Source organism: Rhinopithecus bieti, unplaced genomic scaffold (assembly GCF_001698545.2).
Source record: "Rhinopithecus bieti isolate Rb0 unplaced genomic scaffold, ASM169854v2 scaffold_761, whole genome shotgun sequence".
Taxonomy (NCBI): Eukaryota; Metazoa; Chordata; class Mammalia; order Primates; family Cercopithecidae; genus Rhinopithecus; species Rhinopithecus bieti.
Window position 1 is genome coordinate 490,845 of NW_016803176.1, and position 20,647 is coordinate 511,491.

Here is a 20,647-nt window from a genome sequence, read left to right on the forward strand (position 1 = left end):
ATGCCCATGTCATAACACTACCAAGATAATTATGTGTGTGTGAGAGAGTGAGACTGAGTTTGTTTCGTGTGTTATAGTGTATGCATTTGTGTGACAGTGTCAGTGTGTGTGAATGTGTGTGACAGTATTTGTGTGCAAGTGTGTGTATTTTGTGAGTAAATGTGTGTAAAGTGTGTGTGTAAATGCATATCGTGTGTGATTGTGTGAGAATGAGTGTGTGCGTATTTGTGTGTGTCGGTGTGTATGATGCACGGATGTGTGTGAGTGCATGGTGTGTATGGTACGTGTGTGAATGTGTGAATGGTATGTGGGTATGTGAATATGGGAGCGGGTGTGTAAATGGTGTGTGTGACTGTTGTGTACGGTGTGTGTGGATGTGTGAATGCATAAGCATGTGAATGGTTTGTGTGGATTTGTGAGCATGTGAATGGTGTGGGTGGACTGTGTGTATGAGAGTGTGGGTGTGTGAGAGTGTGTGTGTGGGTGAGTGTGTGTGGGTGTGTGAGTGTGTGTGGGTGTGTGCGTGTTGGTGTGTTTATGGGTGTGTGGGTGCACGTGGGTGTGTGAGTGTGCGAGGGCACATCTGGGTGTGTGTGGGTGTGTGTGTGTCGGAGTGTGTGTGTGTGTGTGGGTGTTGTGCGTATGTGAGTGTGTGTGCGCGCGCCTGTGTGAGCCTGCAGGATCTCTGAGGAGGCAGAGATGGTGTATGTGGAGTGCCGCTCTCCTGTCCTCAGCGGCTTGGCCCCCACCAGGTGGGCCTTCAGAATGGAAAGTCAGCCTCTGCCTCTCCTCTCAGCAGCAGCTATCCCTAGCAGGCTTTTTTTCTGCCTTCAATATTTGAGGTTTGCTGGCTAAAACGGAACCTGAAGGGAATACAAAGATAAGTGCGTGCATGCTTTCTGGTCACAGGCCCTGCAGGCGCCGTTGTGCCGTGCTGCACAGCTGAGGCTGGCAACCGCTGCTGAGAGACGTGAACAGTTGGCTGTTAGATGTGATGCTCGAGTGAGGGTCCTGTGGAAGACATGTGGCCATGCTGACCCTTCCACGGCTGCTGGTATTCACAGATACCAGATAGGCTGTGTGGTGCAGGGCACTGGCAGGGCATGGGGTAGGGGATGCAAGTTCTTAGTTTCCAAATACTTTCCCTAGGAGTAGGGTGGCTAGGTGAAATACCAGTGTGTGATGTTCCCCATACTACTGTGTGCTTGCACCTGGCTCCATGACTACTTGAGCCATACTTACACTAAATATGATTTTGTTCTTTACTGAAATTCAATTTGACCAGAGTCTCTCGCGTTTTATTTATTTATTTATTTGAGACGGAGTCTGGCTCTGTCGCCCAGGCTGGAGTGCTGTGGCCGGATCTCAGCTCACTGCAAGCTCCGCCTCCCGGGTTTACGCCATTCTCCTGCCTCAGCCTCCCGAGTAGCTGGGACTACAGGCGCCCGCCACCTCACCCGGCTAGTTTTTTGTATTTTTTAGTAGAGACGGGGTTTCACCATATTAGCCAGGATGGTCTCGATCTCCTGACCTCGTGATCCGCCCGTCTCGGCCTCCCAAAGTGCTGAGATTACAGGCTTGAGCCACCGTGCCAGGCCAACCTTGAAATTCATTTAAGACAAGACACTGAAAGTATGTAGGTCAAAAATATTCAACTCAGACCAGGTTGGGATCTTGACATTTGATTTTTTTTTGTATTGCCATCTTCATAAATTGAAAATTGGAAATGCAATTTTAATAAAGCTGGTTTCGGTGGAGTTTTGTCTTTTCTTATTTTTCAAGATTTTACAGCATCTAAAACAACATAATTTTCAATTTTAAGATATCTCAATGGTTTTTACCTAATTGCATTTGTCTGCTTGCTAGTACAATTAACTATAATTATTTTAGAATTAATTGTAGAAGAGACTTGATATTACAGAATATAGTACTCACCAGAGTAGACAGTGAAAGCAGTGTTCATCTGTTAATTTTTTCATACTTGGAAGTACAAGCTCTTTAAATTGTTTTTATTTTTTATAGCTGTTCTGTTCTAGTTATTTATTGCCAGATAACAAGCTACCTCAAGTTTACTGTTATAAAATCAGAATGATTTTATTTATGCTCACAGATTCTGTGGGTTAGGTATCAGAAAGGGAAACTGGGGATGGTTTATCTCTGCTCCATGATGTCCATGACCTTCAGATGGAAGGAAGAGTACCTGGGGGCTGAGAACTGGAGGCATCTGGAGGTTTCTGTACTCACATTCTTGCACCTGGGCTAACTTGATTCAAAGCCTGGGCTCAGCTGTGACTGTTGACTTAAGCACCTAAACAAGACCTTCCATGTGGCTTGGGCTTCTCCCAGCATAGTGGCTGGGTTCTTATAGGGAGCATCTCAAAATGAAGAATACAGTCAGCAAAGTTCCAAGAGAATTAAGCAGGAGAGGCATAATCAATTCAGACCTGGCCTCAGAAGCCACAGAGCATTACTTCTGTCATACTTCATTAGTCAAGACAGTCACGAGCCCACCCAGATTCAACCTGAGGAGCCATACATTCCACGTCTCAATAAAAAGTGTTGAAGAATGTAGGACCATATTTTAAAACCATCACTGCAGGTGTGATAGATTTGCTGCCCTCCAGAAATACTCTGACTTGTCCTTTCCTCATTTTAAATCAACAGTACACATTTGTACTATGGCTGGTTAGTGTTTAAGATACATATGTAAGAATTTACTTACCTTAGAATGCTTTTGATTGCAAGTGACAAAACTTTTTTTTTTTTTTTTTGAAGACAGAGTCTAGCTCTGTCGCCCAGGCTGGAGTGCAGTGGCCGGATCTCAGCTCACTGCAGGCCCCGCCTCCCGGGTTTACGCCATTCTCCTGCCTCAGCCTCCCGAGTAGCTGGGACTACAGGCACCCGCCACCTTGCCCAGCTAGTTTTTTATATTTTATTTTAGTAGAGACGGAGTTTTACCGTGTTAGCCAGGATGGTCTCGATCTCCTGACCTCGTGATCCGCCCGTCTCGGCCTCCCAAAGTGCTGGGATTACAGGCTTGAGCCACCGTGCCCGGCCTCAAGTGACAAAAACTCTTAATTCAAACTAGCTTAAACAATAAAGAAAACTTGCTGATAAACCTCACTGAAAATTCTAGCAGTAAGGTAGGTTTCAAGAGAAGGTTGGTTCAGTGACTCAGCAGTGACTCAGCAGTATAAAACATATCTCAGGACAGGCGCCGTGGCTCACACCTGTAATCCCAGCATTTTGGGAGGCCGAGGCGGGTGAATCACCTGAGGTCAGGAGTTTGAGACCAGCCCCGCCAACATGGTGAAACCCCGTCTCTACAAAAATACAAAAATTAGCCAGGCATGATGGTGGGTGCCTGTAAGCCCAGCTACTCGGGAGTCTGAGCCGGGAGAACCCTTTGAACCAGGGAGGCAGAGGTTGCAGTGAGTTGAGATCACAGCACTGCATTCCAGCCTGGGTGATAAAGTAAGACTCTGCCTCAAAAAAACAAAAACAAACAAACAAACAAACAAAAATCTCCTTTGTATTTTATCATTAGGCTGATCTTATCTTTTATCATGTTAATTTTATCCTACATCTAGTCTCCTCACGGCTAAAAGATGGCTGTCATGAGCTAACCCCACGCTCAACCAAAGGGTTAAGAAGAGGTTCCTTTCCTCCTCCGGAGCTTCACTCAACTGGAATAGCACAGGCCACTTGCATATCCTTAAAACAGTTGCTGAGATGAGAGTTTAGTGCCATCTGGTTTAGATCATGTCCATTCCTGAACTAGTCTTGATTTCAAGGGGTATGGATCACAGCAATGGATGTCAGAGTGAGAGTGTGGCGCCTCCCATGGAAATTTTGTATCTGCCACTTCGTGTGGGAAATGAGTAGATTAGGGACTGGGAAGGCAATCATAATTTCTGATTCATCTTGGAACAGTTTCTGGCCACACAGTTATTTGGCCGTAAGAGAATGAAGCTATTTGACATCATTAGCATCACAGTTCAGTGAGCTAAAAGGCCATGGTTCCATTCCTGTTTCCTTATTAATACCGTGCCTGTGATTCAGGTCAATGTCATATTCAGAGCTCTTCTTATTGAAGAAACCTATTTGACCTAACAAGGAGGAAATAGGTCCTAACACCTGACTCTCAGCTTGATTGTTGTGTTCCATTGGGGAGGTGGGAGAACAGTCTCAGGGTTTGTGAATGTTTGTGACTGGGGTATGTGACTGCATGTGTATGAGGAGACTTTTTCTTACTTTGTATACATTCTGACTTTTACCTGAGAAAGTAGCTTCCCTTCTGAGTCTATGAACTCTTTTTTAAGTGCTACTAATATCTTCTTCTGTTTTTCAGAGGTGACACAGAATTTAATAATGTAGCCTTTTCTGCCAAGGCTTTTATTCATTGTTTTCCACTACTAGTCAATGACGCATGACCGGATTCTTATCCGTATTTCGCAGTTGAGGAAATAGGGACAGAGGGTTAAGCAATTTGCCCAGGACTACACGTCAAAGCAGCAGTAGAGTTGGCATTAGAAATCATTTTCCTGGAATCTTGGCTCAGTTCTGTTTTTGAAAACCAATTATAAAAGTTTCAAACAAACAAAAAAGAACAAATCATAAATAGCACACATTTGGGAACCCATTGCTCAGCTTTAGAATTTTCGTAAGAAACAGATATTTACAGATAGGGTGAAAGCTCCCTTTGTATCCCTCCGGCTTACCACCCTTAACCCTCCCCTCCTATGAGAACACCAGTACCCTGAATTTGATGTTTTACATCCTCATACACATTTTACTCTGTATTTATATATCCATTAAAATATGGTACAGTTTTGCACATTTAACTATATGACTAGTTGCTTTGGGTGAATCTTTCTATAATTCATTATTTTTTGCTCAATATCATTTTTGTGATATATCCATGTTGACACATATGGTATTTGTGTATCCTTTTTACTTATATTAGTTTGCATTAATATATTGGTTTATTATTACTCTTTATGAACATTTTAAAGCTTTTTTGCTATGAAAAATTATAAACAATAATGCAATAAACATTCTTGTAACTTTTACCTCTGAATACTTTCTTAAACTCCATTTCAAAAAAAAGAATACTATTATGGATATATGCATAGAGACTCAGCTGTGCTGTCTAAATTTTGTGTTAGAATAATGCAGGAATGAGTAGCAAAAGCAAGACTTTTTGGCTATATTTACATTTGAGGAGACACAGTCTAAGCTTAAAACCAATTCACGTTCTGTGTACACCACAATTTTCAGTGGATACATCAGGATCTATCATTACATCTTGAAATCTCACCTATTAACAAACTGGCTATTATTAATTGTACTGCCCTCCTGAACCAGACTTGAATTTCTGTGGTCTGCAATTTTTATTGGGTTGGAAAAAAAAAAAAAAAAAAAAACTGGCAGCAACCAAAGTATTAGGTTGACAGAGGTGTGCTCTGAATAAAGCAAGTTTTGTCACTATAGAAATAGAAATAGTGGCCTAAAAATGTAAAAATAAAAAACAAAAAACAAACGAAAAAAAAAAACCATCAAAATTACTTTCTTGTAAGAAGCACACCATGGGAGAGGGAGTGAAATTTCCATGAGACATCATGCCTGTCGATTCTAACACACTCTCTTTATGAGGTGGGAATGAGGAAAGGATGGCCAAGTGCTTGATTTACATTTAGGATCCCTATAGTCTATTTAAAATGGCTTATTAAAACATTTCCATGTCTACAATGAAACAAAATTATTTTGATAAATCATGCTGTGTTCTGGAGTCTCAGCATTCTGAAGAATTTGGCCTATTGTGTTAATACCAGAGCTGGTTTTAGTGCTACCAATGGTAAAAACATCAGCAGAGATGTTGGAGAAATTACGGGTACAACAGTTAAGAGACAAAGTTTCAGCCTTGACTCCTCCTCTCACTATGAACTTTGTGAAAAAGTCACTTCAGCCCCAGTCACTTTGGACATAGGGTTGCCCTAAATCAGGGCTTTCCAAATGTTTTATGTTAATCCTATGAAATGTTAAATAAATGTGGTGTGTTGGAACTACAATTTTCAAAATTATGAAATAGAAAATTTCAGGTGCAAGGCATACACTAAGGGTAAATATTATTTCATAACATTTTTGTTACAGAGGGGTGTGTGTGTGTGTATGACTGCTGTGAGATATTATGTAAATTAAGCTTTTTTCTTTTTGTAAATTGAGATATTTTTGATAAGGATTACGTATACTTAAGGCATATAATTTGATGATGTGTTACACGTATCCATTATTAAATAATTACCATAGTCAGACTAATTACTATTTCATCACCTCAGATAGTTATCACTTTGTGTGTGTGTGTGTGTGTGTGTGTGTGTGTGTGTGTGTGTGGTGAGAACATTTACAATCTACTCTGTTAGCAAATTTCAAATACATAATAAAGTATTGCTGATTAAAATTGCATTGTTATGCATCAGGTCTCCAGAACACGTGTGATGTCTTCATCTTGTATTAAAGGAAACTTCTTATTCTGTATTGCTTTCAAAATGATTTGAGAGCCATTTGTACAAGCCTGACTTCAGAAAGAAACTCAGGGGCTTTCCAGAAGGGGTTAAGCCCTTGTTTAAAACTCACCAGCTGCCCGCATTTTCTAGGATGAAGCCCAGATTCCCCAGCATAGCAGAACCTGATTCTCCTTCATAAATCTTGCCCCAGGACTATCCACTCTAAGAACATGGTGAACCGCACACTCCCTGTTTCTGCAGTACTGGCTCATGCCTCGTGCCTTTGCTATTTGCCCCTCAGCCTCAAAAGCACTTGGTAGACACAAAGCATTATCTTTGCTAGATGCCCTCCCACATACACCAATTCTTATAGAATTGTCCAGTGCTTCCCTTGCTTCACAAATCTTTACTGAGTGATGTCACAGTCTGCAGTATACTTTCCTATATTTAATAATAGTTTAAATATCCATCCCACCCTACTAGACTGTGGAAATTTTGAATTCAGGTCTTTATATCATAAGAATTTAGGCTCTTCAGGATATAACAAACTGTTCTACTATGAATCTAAAAAAAAACTAATTTAAGTTCTTTCCTTTTCTCATGCGCATTCTGTTTCCCATTGCTCTTAAAATCATCTTATTATTTAAAAACAATATATGTTCATTTAAAATGATATGAAAAGGCAGTTGAAACATTACACTAAGTTGCACACCTAAAGATGGCCACTGTTAATATCTAAAGTAATGTTTCACTCTGCCTATATACATATGCCAAGAGAAGCCAACATACACACAGGCATTCATGTGCACGTGCACACACACACACACACATACACACACATTGTTACACAAATACATTCTTTAATTAATCTGACCAATTCTTCTTTTCAGCAATATCAAGGACACTTTCTATGTCACTGATATACCTCCACATTATTTTAATGGCTGCTTATAATTCTAATTTATGGCTTCCCCTGGGTTTGTTTTTGTTGCCATTTATCAACATTAAAAGCAGGGATGGTGGACTTGACTTCTTATTTCTTGCATGCCATGATTATAAATTAAAAGGCAGCATTATTGTCCTTACCTTCTTTGATTAGCCACCAAGTCCTGGTCTGATTCTATAACTCCCTTCAAGGCATTCCATATTTGGCCTCCTTCCCTTTCTCTTCAGGCTATCTTTGGGCTGTGTCCTGTTAAAATTTCTGTATATCAGAGAAGCTTCTACCTCTCAATGCAATGTCTTCAGTCAAACTTTCTCATTTTTATGAGAATCATCTGTAGTTAAATAGTAAAGATTTGACTTTTGACAACTTTCCCTTTTAGAAACAAATTCAGTGGAATCATGCATATATTTTATACGATGATTTTGAATCTCACTTCCCTCAACCTATCTGGATTGTACCCAACCTTCCTCTATTCTGTGATCATAAAATTCAAGATGAGATATGATTCTTTTCAATGGAAATTCCTACCTTAACAACCACTTCCGCTCTTAATCACTAGTATAGTTCACTGAGATTCTTCCTCCCTTCCCTGGAGCCAAAGCCACCAACTAGAACTATTCAGATATATTATTTTGCTAAACTGCAACATCTGGTACAAATTTGAAAAAGTACAAAGCCTCATTACTACTAAAATTCATTTGTGTCAGTTTTTGTGAACTTGTAAGGACTATGTCATCTATTTCTTCAGTGAAACTTGGTAATGTAGGTGTAGTCCATTGTATTTTCTCCTGTTTTTAGTCTTAGTTAAAGCTCTCGGGAGTTTCTCAGTTTATGGATTCAACAGTAGAGTGTGTTTTCATACTATACAGTACTTACCCAACCATTCATTTAGACAGTCTTCTTGTTTCTGTCACTGTAATCTTGAACGCCATCTCACCAAGTCTTGGGGACATTTGTGTCATAATGTACATTGTCTCTGTTTTTAGAATAAAGTGTATGCCATTTATTACCCATGCTTTAGTTGTTAGTATGTAGAAATCTGAGCCACCGGTGTCATTTCCTGCTTTCTACCCAATTACCTCATACTGTGAACTATAGCCTCATGTTTTTCCTCTTTCCGTATCATATCTGTGCTTCTTTCTGGCAGTGGTTCTCAAGCAGGATATATTTTTCTGTCAGGAGACATTGGCAGTGTCTGAAGGCCGTTTTTACTGCTACCTTGGGAAAGCTACTACTGGCGCGTGAATGGTAGAGGCCAGGGGTGCTGTGAAACATCCTGTAATGCACAGTATGGTCTTCCTCCCAGCAACATATTACCTGATTCAAGAAGTTAATAGTGCCGAGTTCAAGGAAACTTGCTGTATAGCAGCTGACTTCATGTATTTTATTTGAACTTTTAGATTTCTCCCACCCCTGAGATGTTCAATTTAATATATTCTCTTGACTCAGACTAGCTACTCAATGGCAAAAAAAAGAAGGAAAGTTATATCTCATGACATCTATGTCTTATGCTTTCATTAAAGTGAGACAGAAGTTGTCATCTTTGTCCAAAATGCTGGTAAAATAGTACTGTAGGACCACTTGATATTACCATAGTTATACAGAATAGAGAATGAGAGAATTAAGCATATTTATAAGTAAATAATAAAACCAGATAAATTAATATGTATGGTTATCCTCAGATACTCTCTGCTTCAAGTGATATTTGTTGTAATAAAATTGTGTTTGAGGCTGGGTGCAGTGGCTCACGCCGGTAATCCTAGCACTTCAGGTGGCCAAGACAGGCAGTGTGTTTGAGCTCAGGAGTTTGAGACCAGCCTAGGTGACATGGCCAAACCCTGTCTCTACAAAAAATACAAAAAGTAGCTGGGTATGGTTATATGCTCCTGTAATCCCAGCTACTTTGGGCACTGAGGTGGGAGGATCACTTGAGCCTGGGAGATTGAGGCTGGGCTGCAGTGAGCAGAGATTTGGTCCCACTGGCACTCCAGCCTGGGTAGGCAGAGCAAGACCCTGTCTAAAAGAAAAGTTGTGGTTGCAAATAAATGTATTGAAAAAAACTCCATAGGCAGCTTAATGTGAACACTGTCTCATTTTATTTTTCTCCTTTGTTTTTTTCCTCCTTCAGATATTTCACATTTTCAGGAACAAAATGATTTAAAAGCATTACTAGAAAATCTCCATCAAAATATCCAATCCAAAAAAAGAAAGAATGTAGAAATTATGTGGCTGGCTGCAACGGTAAGCACTCTCATGTCAAATCTTATTTCCTGCCACGTCATAACCAGCAAATATTATCAGTTCTCTATTGTGCAGGTTCCAACCTCTGCACTTGGGGTTACCAGCTGTCATCTTCTATTATTCCGTGGATTAGGCATTTTTACTCTTGTTGGTAGTTCTATCCATAGACTAGAACATAAGATGAAAGAAGATGCACTCAAGAAAGAATCTTGCTCACTTGCTGTTCTTACTCACCTTGGATGTGTTCTCCACTCTGAGGGAGCATCTGTGAGTTTCTTGATGTTGCATGTTGCAACGTCAATTGCCCGTATCACCCAGGATTTTGAACTGCTGCTTTAGAGACATGTGGTTTCAACAGAATGTGGTTATCAGATCTCTGATTCACAGCTTCAATAAGGCTCCTGGACATATTGTTCAGTTAACAAGCTTATAAATGTGTTTGTTAATTTAGATATTGGCGTAGAATTCATTACTGATGAATTGCTCTAAAGGTAATGAGCTATATTTTGTATAGCTCTTCCTCATTTAATGGTGCCTTTGGGGTAAAAGATCTGCCTGTGTTCTCACCGCAGGTTTCTACAAGAATTAGAAAAGAATGCCTGCATTTTTAAGGCTCTTATCTGGTAACTATTGAGGCATAGCTCACATGAAATTTATGAATTGTGTTAAACATTCAGACCCAAACATCCTTTCATTAGGAATGCATTCTTCCATCAGGAAAGGTACATGTTAAAGATCTTTATGATAAATGCCATGCTTGCAGTTCTGCAGTGTTATTCCTATAATTTGGAGCTCAGGTTAACCACGCTTCTAGCATACTCTATTCATTCTCTAGTCATAGCATTTAAAACAGAAAGTTTTCCCCTACTGCCAGTGTTTTCAATTATAGTTCAATATTACTTACTTTCTTCTGGGAAAAAGGAATGGATAATTTACCATGAGCCCATATGAAATAATTTACCAAAAGCAAGGCAGAGGAAAGCTTCTTTAGTTTCCCTTCCTGCCTTCTTGGAGCCCCAGGGAAGAACAATATGAAATGTTGCTTTCAGGCAGCTCATTTACACTGGTTCCATTTAGCGCCATACTGTATTACATGAAGGTTGTTTTTAATAGTGTGGCTGCTCTTTGTATCTTCAAAGACCACTCTGGTTGTTAATTCTAACAAAAATTTCACAATGACAGGTCATAAATTGTGTTTTCTATTTTACTGAAAACACGACGGCATGAAGATAGTTTGATACTCATTTCATCTGACAATTTACAAACATAAATGTGTCATTATGTACATATTGTGAAGTTATGTAAATAGATAAATTAAGGATACACACATATAAACACAAATGTGTATTTTCTTTTAATATATGCAATTTATCATTTTAATGTATGAAACAGTTTTCCTATAAGTCCCACACATTTCTAAAAATTTTTTTGAAATGTGTATACTGATCAAATATGATTTACTCACAGTTCACCACTGAATAAATGATTAGTAGCATTTCTGTTGTCTTATGCCTTAGTTTCAATATTCTATTTGTAAATCATGGGCCTTAATGAAACTTTTAAAATAAAGAAATATAGAAATTCCTTTTGATATTTTCCAGAAATATTTTGTCAATATTTGTTTTATTTTATTTTCCTTTTAAAAATCTATTTAATGAAATATTGCTTTAGTTAATGTTTTACATTCTAATTGAAAAATATGAAGTGGCCGGGCGTTGTGGCTCATGCCTGTAATCCCAGCACTTTGGGAGACCGAGGCAGGCAAATCACGAGGTCAGGAGATCAAGACCATCCTGGCCAACATAGTGAAACTCTGTCTGTACTAAAATACAAAAATTAGGTGTGGTGGTGCATGCCCGTAATCCCAGCTACGCAGGAGGCTGAAGTAGGAGAATCGCTTGAACCAGGGAGTCGGAAGTTGCAGTGAGCCGAGATCACACCACAGCACTCCAGTCTGGTGACAGAGCGAGACTCCGTCTCAAAAATAAATAAATAAATAAATAAATAAATAAATAAATAGTTATTTGGTTTTATCTTCTTTAAGTTTCAATAGTAAAAGTGAAGATTTAAAGAGGACAAATGGCAATCAAGTGTGTTAAATCAACAGTTCGGGTATTGTAGAAATACAGAAATCAAGGCCTAACCTGTGTACTCTTACGCAACTGCCCTTACCTCCAATAGACTTTAAATTTAAAACGTTAAATATTCTAAGTAGGACAAGTACATATGATAGTAACAAAAAATTTTAAGGAATATTAATTCCATTTAAAAATCGTATCTCATAAATAGCTATTATGGTCTATTTTATTATTATGAATATAGTTAAGAATTTTAAAAAATGAAATACTGTTTATTTGAAAGGATTAGAATTTTCTAGATGTAAAAGATTGTACGGAGAAATCATGCTCTCACATTTTCTAGTCATTTATATTGGAAATAGAAGTACCAAAGGTCTAAATTAATAGTGATGTATAAATTCAAGTTTAAGTGTCAGAATCACAATTAAAACATGGTAATAAGTTCTAGATTAGCTGTATTATTTTACCTTCTTTTAAAAGCAGACAACTTTTAAAGACTGCTTGATGACAGATAATAAAGAAGACCTTTGTTATATCACATTAGATCTATTTTAAATGCACACTGATTAGCATTGTAATGCCAAAGTTGATTATTGGTATTTCATATTAGAACCCTACCATGGTATAGAAGAGAAACAAATGGAATGATTTCCCTATTAACCATAAGGCAATGAGACAAGACAGTACTGATGCTCAGTGATTTTTCTCTGACTTAAATCAGAATAACAAAAAGAAAGAACTGTAGAGGAAAACAGAACATAACAGAAGTTAAAAGACTTGATTATTGAACTTAAGTAGAGTTCTGTTTGAATCCTGGTTCTGCTCTGTTATGTGCAAGTTACTTAACCCATGCAAACCTCAGTTTCCTCATCTACAAAAAGAAAATAATTATACCTTCCTCTAGAGTTCCTGTGAAGTTTATTTATTTACTTATTTTTATTTTTAATTTAGGAGGTGTTTTTTGAGACAGGGTCTCACTCTGTTGCCCAGGCTGCAATGCAGTGGCATGATCACAGTCTCAAGTAATCCTCCCACCTCAGACTCCCGAGTAGCTGGGACTACAAGCATGCATCACCATGCCCAGTTAATTTTATTATTATTATTTTTGATAGAAAGGAGGCTTTGTTATGTTGCCCAGGCTTGTCTCAGACTCCTGAGCTCAAATGATCCTCCTGCCTTGGCCTCCCAAATTGTTAGGATTACAGGCATAAGCCGCTGCACCCAGCCCCTGTGAAGTTTATTAAAAAGTGCAACTGTATATGAAATTTCTTAGTGTTGTACCCTAGAGCACAGTCAATTTGCAATAAACAGTGGCCATTTCTAGTATTCTCCTTTTTAGTACTGATGAGTAGTTCCCTTGTCTGTTGTGAGGCACCATGAGGATGTTTAAAATCTCATAACATAAAACCAAGACTAGCAAATGTTTCTTAAATGTAAAATAAGAGAATATTAGCTATATACGATTTGAATCAACGGTTTAATCCAGGGAATATAGATTTTGTTTGTTTGTTTGTTTTTGGTTTGTTTGTTTTTTCCTCTTTACAATGAAGGTGTTGTTTCTGAGCAGAAATTAGTTTAGCATTGTCATACACTGCAGAACAGGCACCCCGTTGGGTAGTGTGCTGCGTCCTCTGCTGGGTATTTCACATCTTATAAGGCTTCAACGGTTCCACGCCTCATGTACAAAGAATTAAATAAATTAGGTCCATTGCATTGGCTTTTTGAACCAATTGACTACCATAAATTAACAGAAACCCAAATTTATATTTGATGTGTTTAGACTAGAAGTGTTTGGAGGAGGCCAACACTTTACCGTATTACAAATGTACAGCAAACATTCGTTTTTACATATGTTACAGATTTGCCGCAAACTAAATGGTATTCGTTTCACCTGTTGTAAAAGCGCCAAAGACAGGACATCGATGTCAGTGACACTTGAACAATGCTCAATCTTGAGAGATGAGCACCAGTTACACAAGGACTTCTTTATCCGAGCGCTGGATTGCATGAGAAGGTATCTTACATGTTTTTCAAGTTTTTTTTCGTTTAAGGTCATTTAGAGTTGTTTTTATTTTTTTCAAAATACATATTTTATTGGAGGACTAAATATTTCAGTACTTTACTGTATTTTCATGGCTTATAGCTTATGACATGAGAGAGAGATAATTTTCTCTACCTCTATAATATTTTTATCTCTATCTGTATTCCCCTACTCATTTTAGGCTACTTTTCTAAACTTTTCATTTTTAGAAAATGTGACTGTGTACACATTTGATGACATGCATGATTGTATATGATATTATATATTTTGTTAGCTGATTGGCTGAAGTTAAGGAGCCCCAAAAATGTCATATGTAACACTGTAAGAGCAAATTTTCATGATGCATAAGTATTTATGAGTACTCGCAAAATGAAACTAACTCATTATCCAAACAAAATCTTTCCAAATTACAACTAATGGGTGATATTCCCATGGCCCACGGAGTCTCTGGGTCAGTAACCTCCTTTCTAAAGTTATTTTTACATCACTCATCATAAAGATGGGATGACACTGATACTTTAAAATAGAGAATTAATATGGTTACTCTGCCGACATTTAAAATGCTATGCCCGAAGTCATGTTTCTTGATTCATTTCCACAGTAATTAAATCTAAACTCTAAGCCATAATGGGAAGGAAAAAGTGCTTCATTCACAGTGTCTATCAGCAAGGACACACGTTAATTAAAAAGTTAAACGAAATTGTCTCTTTGCTGCAAAGCCTAGCTCAGAAGCACACTAGGAAGCGTGGGACAGGCTCTGGGTTCCCAGAAAGGAATGTCATGTGATTCACTGGAGAGGGCTGCTTCTTATCTAGCCTGCCATTAGGTACCAGTTTTCTTTTAACTGCTGTAGTCTTTCATTGGCGACATTGACGTTTGCTTGTGCTCGTTCTATGCCTCTGTGTTTTCTCACTAACGAGAGGTTTCTGAAGTCCTGTATTTCATCCCATTTCATGTCTCTTGGCATTTTCATTGTTCAGTGGAGCTCTATCATAATTTTTTGATAAATGTGTGAGGATGTCTTAGAGGCCTGACGTGAACATCTCAGCCATATAAAACATGTTTGGTTGATATAAAAACTTCTTTCAAAAAATATCTCAGCACTAACAGGTAAAATAACAAATTCATGTATGAAATCTTCAAATCTGCAGAAAAATAAGACAAACGTCACTGTAGATGGAACAAATGTGCTTGGTGAGAAACGCAGGAATGCATGATATTATAGGCCAGGTACACCATGGGACTAAACTGATTTAGGTAACAAATCTTCTGGAAGATGAAATTGCTGTCTGTTTATTTAAGATAGAAGAGGGAACCCTTAAATTAGAAATAAAATAATTCAAACAGGTAAATAAAGGCTATATGTATACTAGACATGTTATACTATAGAACAACATATTTTGGTATTGCCTATGATTGACATTATATATGCAATACATTTGCTCATGATATAGCATCTGTGATGATTCATTTTTGTCTTTTTAAGGTAAGGCACTAGAAATTTAATCTAAAACACTAAAGGCTTAACTTGAAATCCCTAGTATTCTGGTGATCTTCTTCTTTTGGTTTTGTGTGTATATGAGGACTGTGCCAGAGTGTGAGTGTGACCTGTATTTGTGTATATATGTATGCACGTATTTAAAAGAAAATAAGATGTGTTCTTTTCTTTAATAACTGCCTTCATTTCCCTCTGGGTATTTTGCCTCACAACACAGGATCATAGATTTACAAGCTCTGGCAACACAGCAGAGTAGGTAAGAGCATGAGGCTTGGGAGCCAGCTAATTTGAATCCAGGCTATATGCCCATTACCCATAGGCAAGTTAGTCTCTCACTGCCTCTTAGTGCCTTAGGGCAAGTTACGCAACTTCTTGCTACCTCTCAGTTTCCTCATGTTTTAAAACAGACATGGTAATAGTAGCTCCATTTTAGGAGCGTATTGAGGATTCAATGAATTGATACATGTACAGGAATTAACAATGTTTGGCACATGGTAATCACTAAATAATGTTGGTTTAAAAAATAAAAAAATCAAGGGCTGTGATGTTAATACTCTGATTTTCCATGTGCAGTATAATCTAGTTAATTATGATCCTTATAGTTTTATATTTGTGAGTATTTTATGACATAAAGTTGGACTACAATAGCATATGTTAAAATAAAGTGTCCTGGCAGCTCTTGTAAATAAGGTTTCAAATGCAATATCGTCCCTATTTACGAAAATCAGCTCTTTAAATAGCACTTTAAACATGTGCAAGTGTTTGCAAATGCTGTGTTAATTATGGAAGCATCACAATCCCTGAATAGTTATTTTATAAACATTTTTGATACTAATGTGTATTATATATCTAGAAATAATCATAGAATTTAAGATAAGTCACCTTAGAAATTTCTTATCAATATTTTTATACATATAACTCTTACAAATTTCCTACCCCACATGCAATAGTGGTTCATGAATAAACATTTCTCAAGTTACTGCTTAATGCTGATTGATTACCGGGGTCCCAAAACTCTGGGTTCTGACAATATTTTACAGTTGAGTTTTTTGAGAGGAAGCAGATTTGCCTAGCTCCTCACTCTGCCATCTGTGAAATCCCACCCTTCAGACAGTGGTTTTTAAATGAACTCTAACTTTTAAAAAATACATATGTTTGATTGGTGTGTTAAAAGGTGGAAGGATGGGAAGGGAGTGAGGGATGAGAAACTACCTATTAGGTATAATGTACACTATTCAGGTGGTGTTTACACTGAAAGCCCAGACTTCCGCACTATGCAGTATGTCCATTGTAACAAAGATGCATCTGTACCCCCTAAATCTATTTTTAAAAGGATATCAAGATGTAGTTTAAGTTATCATCATCTTGGGTTCAATTTTATAATAAAACAGCATGTCCTATACTGAAACAAAATACATATGTTTAGACCCCCACATGGATTATAATTAAGAAGATCTGAGATGGGTCCCGGAATTTAATTTTTTAAGAACTTTACAGACATTCTGGGGAACAACTCTGGATTTTTAAAAATCAGTGTTTTAAGGGAATTTGATTTGTATGTTTTTGAATTTACTGCAACTTTTAATTTTATTTAATATCAGTTGCAGTTTATTTTACCTTTGAATTATTCCAATCACCTTCCAGGCTATTTTATCTGGATTTCTTAAAAATTCACCAAGGTTTCTTCATCGTAAAATTCAAGGGAAAATAAAGTTCACCAAGGTTATCATATCACTCTTTATTTAGTTTTATTTTTTCTATATCTATATTAATTATTTTCTGTTGTATATGCTTATCTCTGTAGCAGTTTCAAATTATTTATGATGAGTAAAGGTATATAAATGAAAGTAAATAAAGCTCCATCTGGTTCTTATTCAGAACTCCCCACAGGAGAAGCAGCTCTCTGAAGGTAGAGACTTTGTTTCTTTTTGTTCACTACTATATTTCCATTACCTAAAACAGTATCCAGTGCACACAGTATAATTTTTTTCTCAATAAATATACAATAAAGGAATACATGAATGACATGGGTTTCTAAAACTTTCGGGTCCTATGTATTAGGTGGTATTGTGCATACATAGGCATTTTAAATTAAGCATATGAAGTTGTCACTTGATTGTCATACATTGATAAGCACAAGTTGCAGAATATGAAAGAAAAGTCTTATTATCCTAATTCAAAAACAAATAGGCAATAAAGAAACCATTTCAGCTCACCACCTGAATCCACCCTTTGTACAATAGTCAAAAAATTCAGACTTCCTTTTTTCTACATATCCAGTATTACTTTCAGCTGCACACTCCTGATGGACTTTTGAGTACCATCTGTTTGATGAAATGGCATAAATGCCTCTTCAGAATAGAAGATTAACACAAGGTATCTGGGTGATCTGACTCTGTAAGGCTCTCTTAGTGGTTGACTATATCTTTAAGACCAAAACAGTGATTCTTAACCCTCATTGACCATCATAAATCTAGAAAACTATTTTAACAAAAAATAATTGTATAGGGAAATATAATGCCTCTATAAAGTAAATTAAAAGAAAAATGCCATGGTACTGTTTTTTTCCTTAACAGGAACTCTAGGATGATGGCTATACAAAGTAATAATATGACACCATAGTTCTCAATTGTCTTTTGTTTTATACTACATTACTTTCTCAATCTGTCATGGCTCCTTAAAATTAGGATAGTTAATATGCCATTAGTAGGAAGACTCAGGGTAAGTTTCAGCATATACTTATGTATCACCCTTGCAATACAGGGCTTTAGTCATTCTATTTCAGTAAATATTTAATTTATAAGAGACTTAAAAGGCCCATTGGGCTTATTGAGTTTCATTTATTAAATGTCATATTCTCAAATGTTGCACCTGTAATTTATCTGTTGGGGGAGCGTAATTTATGACGTATTCTGCTTTATAAGTAAATGACTCTTAACCAATTGATGTCTGTAAAAGATGTGTTTGTATGACTTCCTCCCTTGTAGGGTTCACTTTTAAGTAATGTAGTTCAATTATTGTTAAAATAGAAAAGTTTCTTCCTTCTATCTTTAGTCTTGTTTCCACTTGAGCTTATTTTTTTCTTTGTTTTTGATTGTACTCGTTGGAGAAGAGCTGCTATTATTTCATATTATATCCTATTTGAAATATTAAAGAGAATTATAAGCATTATAAACATAGGTAATTGAAGTTTGCAGCTATTTTTTGACTACTTGAAAGAGATGTGTTTGTAGGGAACATTGTAATTGGGAACAGTTTTTCCATGATTGCTAAGTATTGTCTCCTCCCTTGAGAATTTCAGTGGTGTGTCTGCTATATTACTTCAGTCAGTATTTGCAGCAAATAACAGGAGTAAGCTGAGAAAGAGTCACCTTCAACTCAGGGTTATTAATAAAAACATGAAAATTGACCTTATTTGGGATGTTTTTACTTCAGCTGAAGGTGAGTTGAAAGATACTGCAAAGAATGTGTACATCCTTAGAAATCATGTTAGAGCAAGTAGCTTTTAATAAGCCATTCACTATAAACCCCAGAAGAGAACGAACCTTCCTGGGGAAATCAAAGAATGGCCTACAAAGGACTTCCGACTTCCTGAACAAAACATATGTGCTGATTTTAGTGGATCTTCTTCCTATATTCATGCCTGACAAGGTTGTCATAGTATTCTGTTGACAGAAAAATGATGATTTTGAGGTCTATTTCTTTCCCCTAATTTCTTTTGTTGATAGGGTTGTTTTCCAGTTGTAGCAACTTGAGACCCTGTGAGCATGGAGGCCATAGTCCAGAGCAGCCATCAGCTTTGTACACACCTTTCCAAGTCAACCACTTCTTTCAACTCCCAAAATTATTAACTAAGTGCCTAGACATAGAAGGATGTCAAACATATGTTTTAACTTAAAATCAAAATCAATGTAAATGAATCTAGCTGAAGCAAATACATTTAACTTCTGCCACAAATACAGGTTTTTAAATCCAGGAAGACCTGGAGTTAATTCCCTATTCTAACACTAATTATCTATGTAGTGGTGGACACATTAATTAATCTCAAGGCCTCAGTTTCCTAATGTGTAAAGGTGAGATGATGCTCCATCGCCCTCTTATGAGTGTTGTGATAAATGAGATCACTTACTTAAAGTCTCTGCACCCAGTGGGCGTGAAGTGTTTTGCTGAGAAATGTTACCCTTGCTCTCTACACTCTCCCCATCTCTATCTACCCTGCTTGTTCTTCCTTATCCAATTTTTCTCTAAAAGTGCATCCTTGGATATTGTTAAAATGGGGGAGTTCTCCTGGTCTTCGAGGTCTTAGGGAAAAAGTCCCAGCATTAACATTTGCTTTCTAAAAGCCTTAAATTTTCTCTCAGTGACAGTGGGCTACAGGGTTTGGAAATCTTGCTAGAGCCCTAGCTATAGCATCAGGGAATCTAGAAGCAGCTAAGCTTAGAGCTGGGGTTAGTGCGTATCTGGGGCCCCCCAGAGAGCAGCACTCAGCACTCAGTTTGTGGAACTGGTGAATGTCTAACTCCTGAATTCCCACAGCTTTTATTGGTGAGTTAGTATATCCTATAAAATGTGCCAGCAGCCCCACCTCTGGAGGTGAGTTGGGAAAATAGATCATTAATAGAAATATGTGGGTGTCATTTTCATAGTCAAAAGTGAACATCTTTTGTATATCTACTATGGCAGAGTATCATGCTGTACAAACGGAGAAATGCATTTGAAATCATAACAGCTGCTAATAGTCAATGAGGACTTACTATGCACTAAGAATAACACTAAGCATCCTATATGGGGAAACTGCTGATTCCCACAAGAGCAGAATCAGATAAATGAGTCCAGAGCATAGGAAGCATTGATTATTAAGCAGTTCAGAGGATAAAAAGAATCACTGTGGCCAGGAGGTGTCCTGGAGGAGGTAGAATCTGAACTGTGTCTTGAGGATGAAGACAATTAGGTAAGTTGCCAGGAGTTAGGAAAATCTGTATTAGAATTATCTAAGTGGATAAGAGTAGCGCTTATTCACTCATCACCCTCGTCAAGTGGTTTTGCTTACATAAATGTTGTAATGTGTGCCACATTGAACAACTTATTTTCTTCAACTGATATCAACTTTTTGAGATCAGTGTTTATTTTATATCTAGTTATCTTCCTTTAAACTTGTATAATACTCACTTGAATAAATAGACCACAATTTAGTGCCCAAAACATCTGATGTTTTGCCATTACCAACAATACTGTAATAGACATTCTCACATGTATATCCATGTATATAAACCCATAAGTAGAATGGGTGGTAAGGCATTTGTATTTTTAATTTTGCTACATGCTGCCAGATTGCTT

General features: G+C 37.4%; 1 protein-coding gene across 4 annotated transcripts in view; it reads left to right on the forward strand.

The window, feature by feature from the left end:
- Positions 1–20,647, forward strand: part of INPP4B (inositol polyphosphate-4-phosphatase type II B) — a 551,727-nt gene that overhangs the window by 478,551 nt on the left and 52,529 nt on the right. For all 4 annotated transcript variants that reach the window (XR_001884600.1, XM_017867638.1, XM_017867644.1 and 1 more), the window contains 2 exons: positions 9,581–9,693; positions 13,631–13,785. Coding sequence is in view for 3 of the 4 variants with exons in the window: in XM_017867638.1 (XP_017723127.1) it covers positions 9,581–9,693; positions 13,631–13,785 (268 nt within the window). In the remaining variant the exon portion in view is untranslated. The remainder of the gene's footprint in view (positions 1–9,580; positions 9,694–13,630; positions 13,786–20,647) is intronic.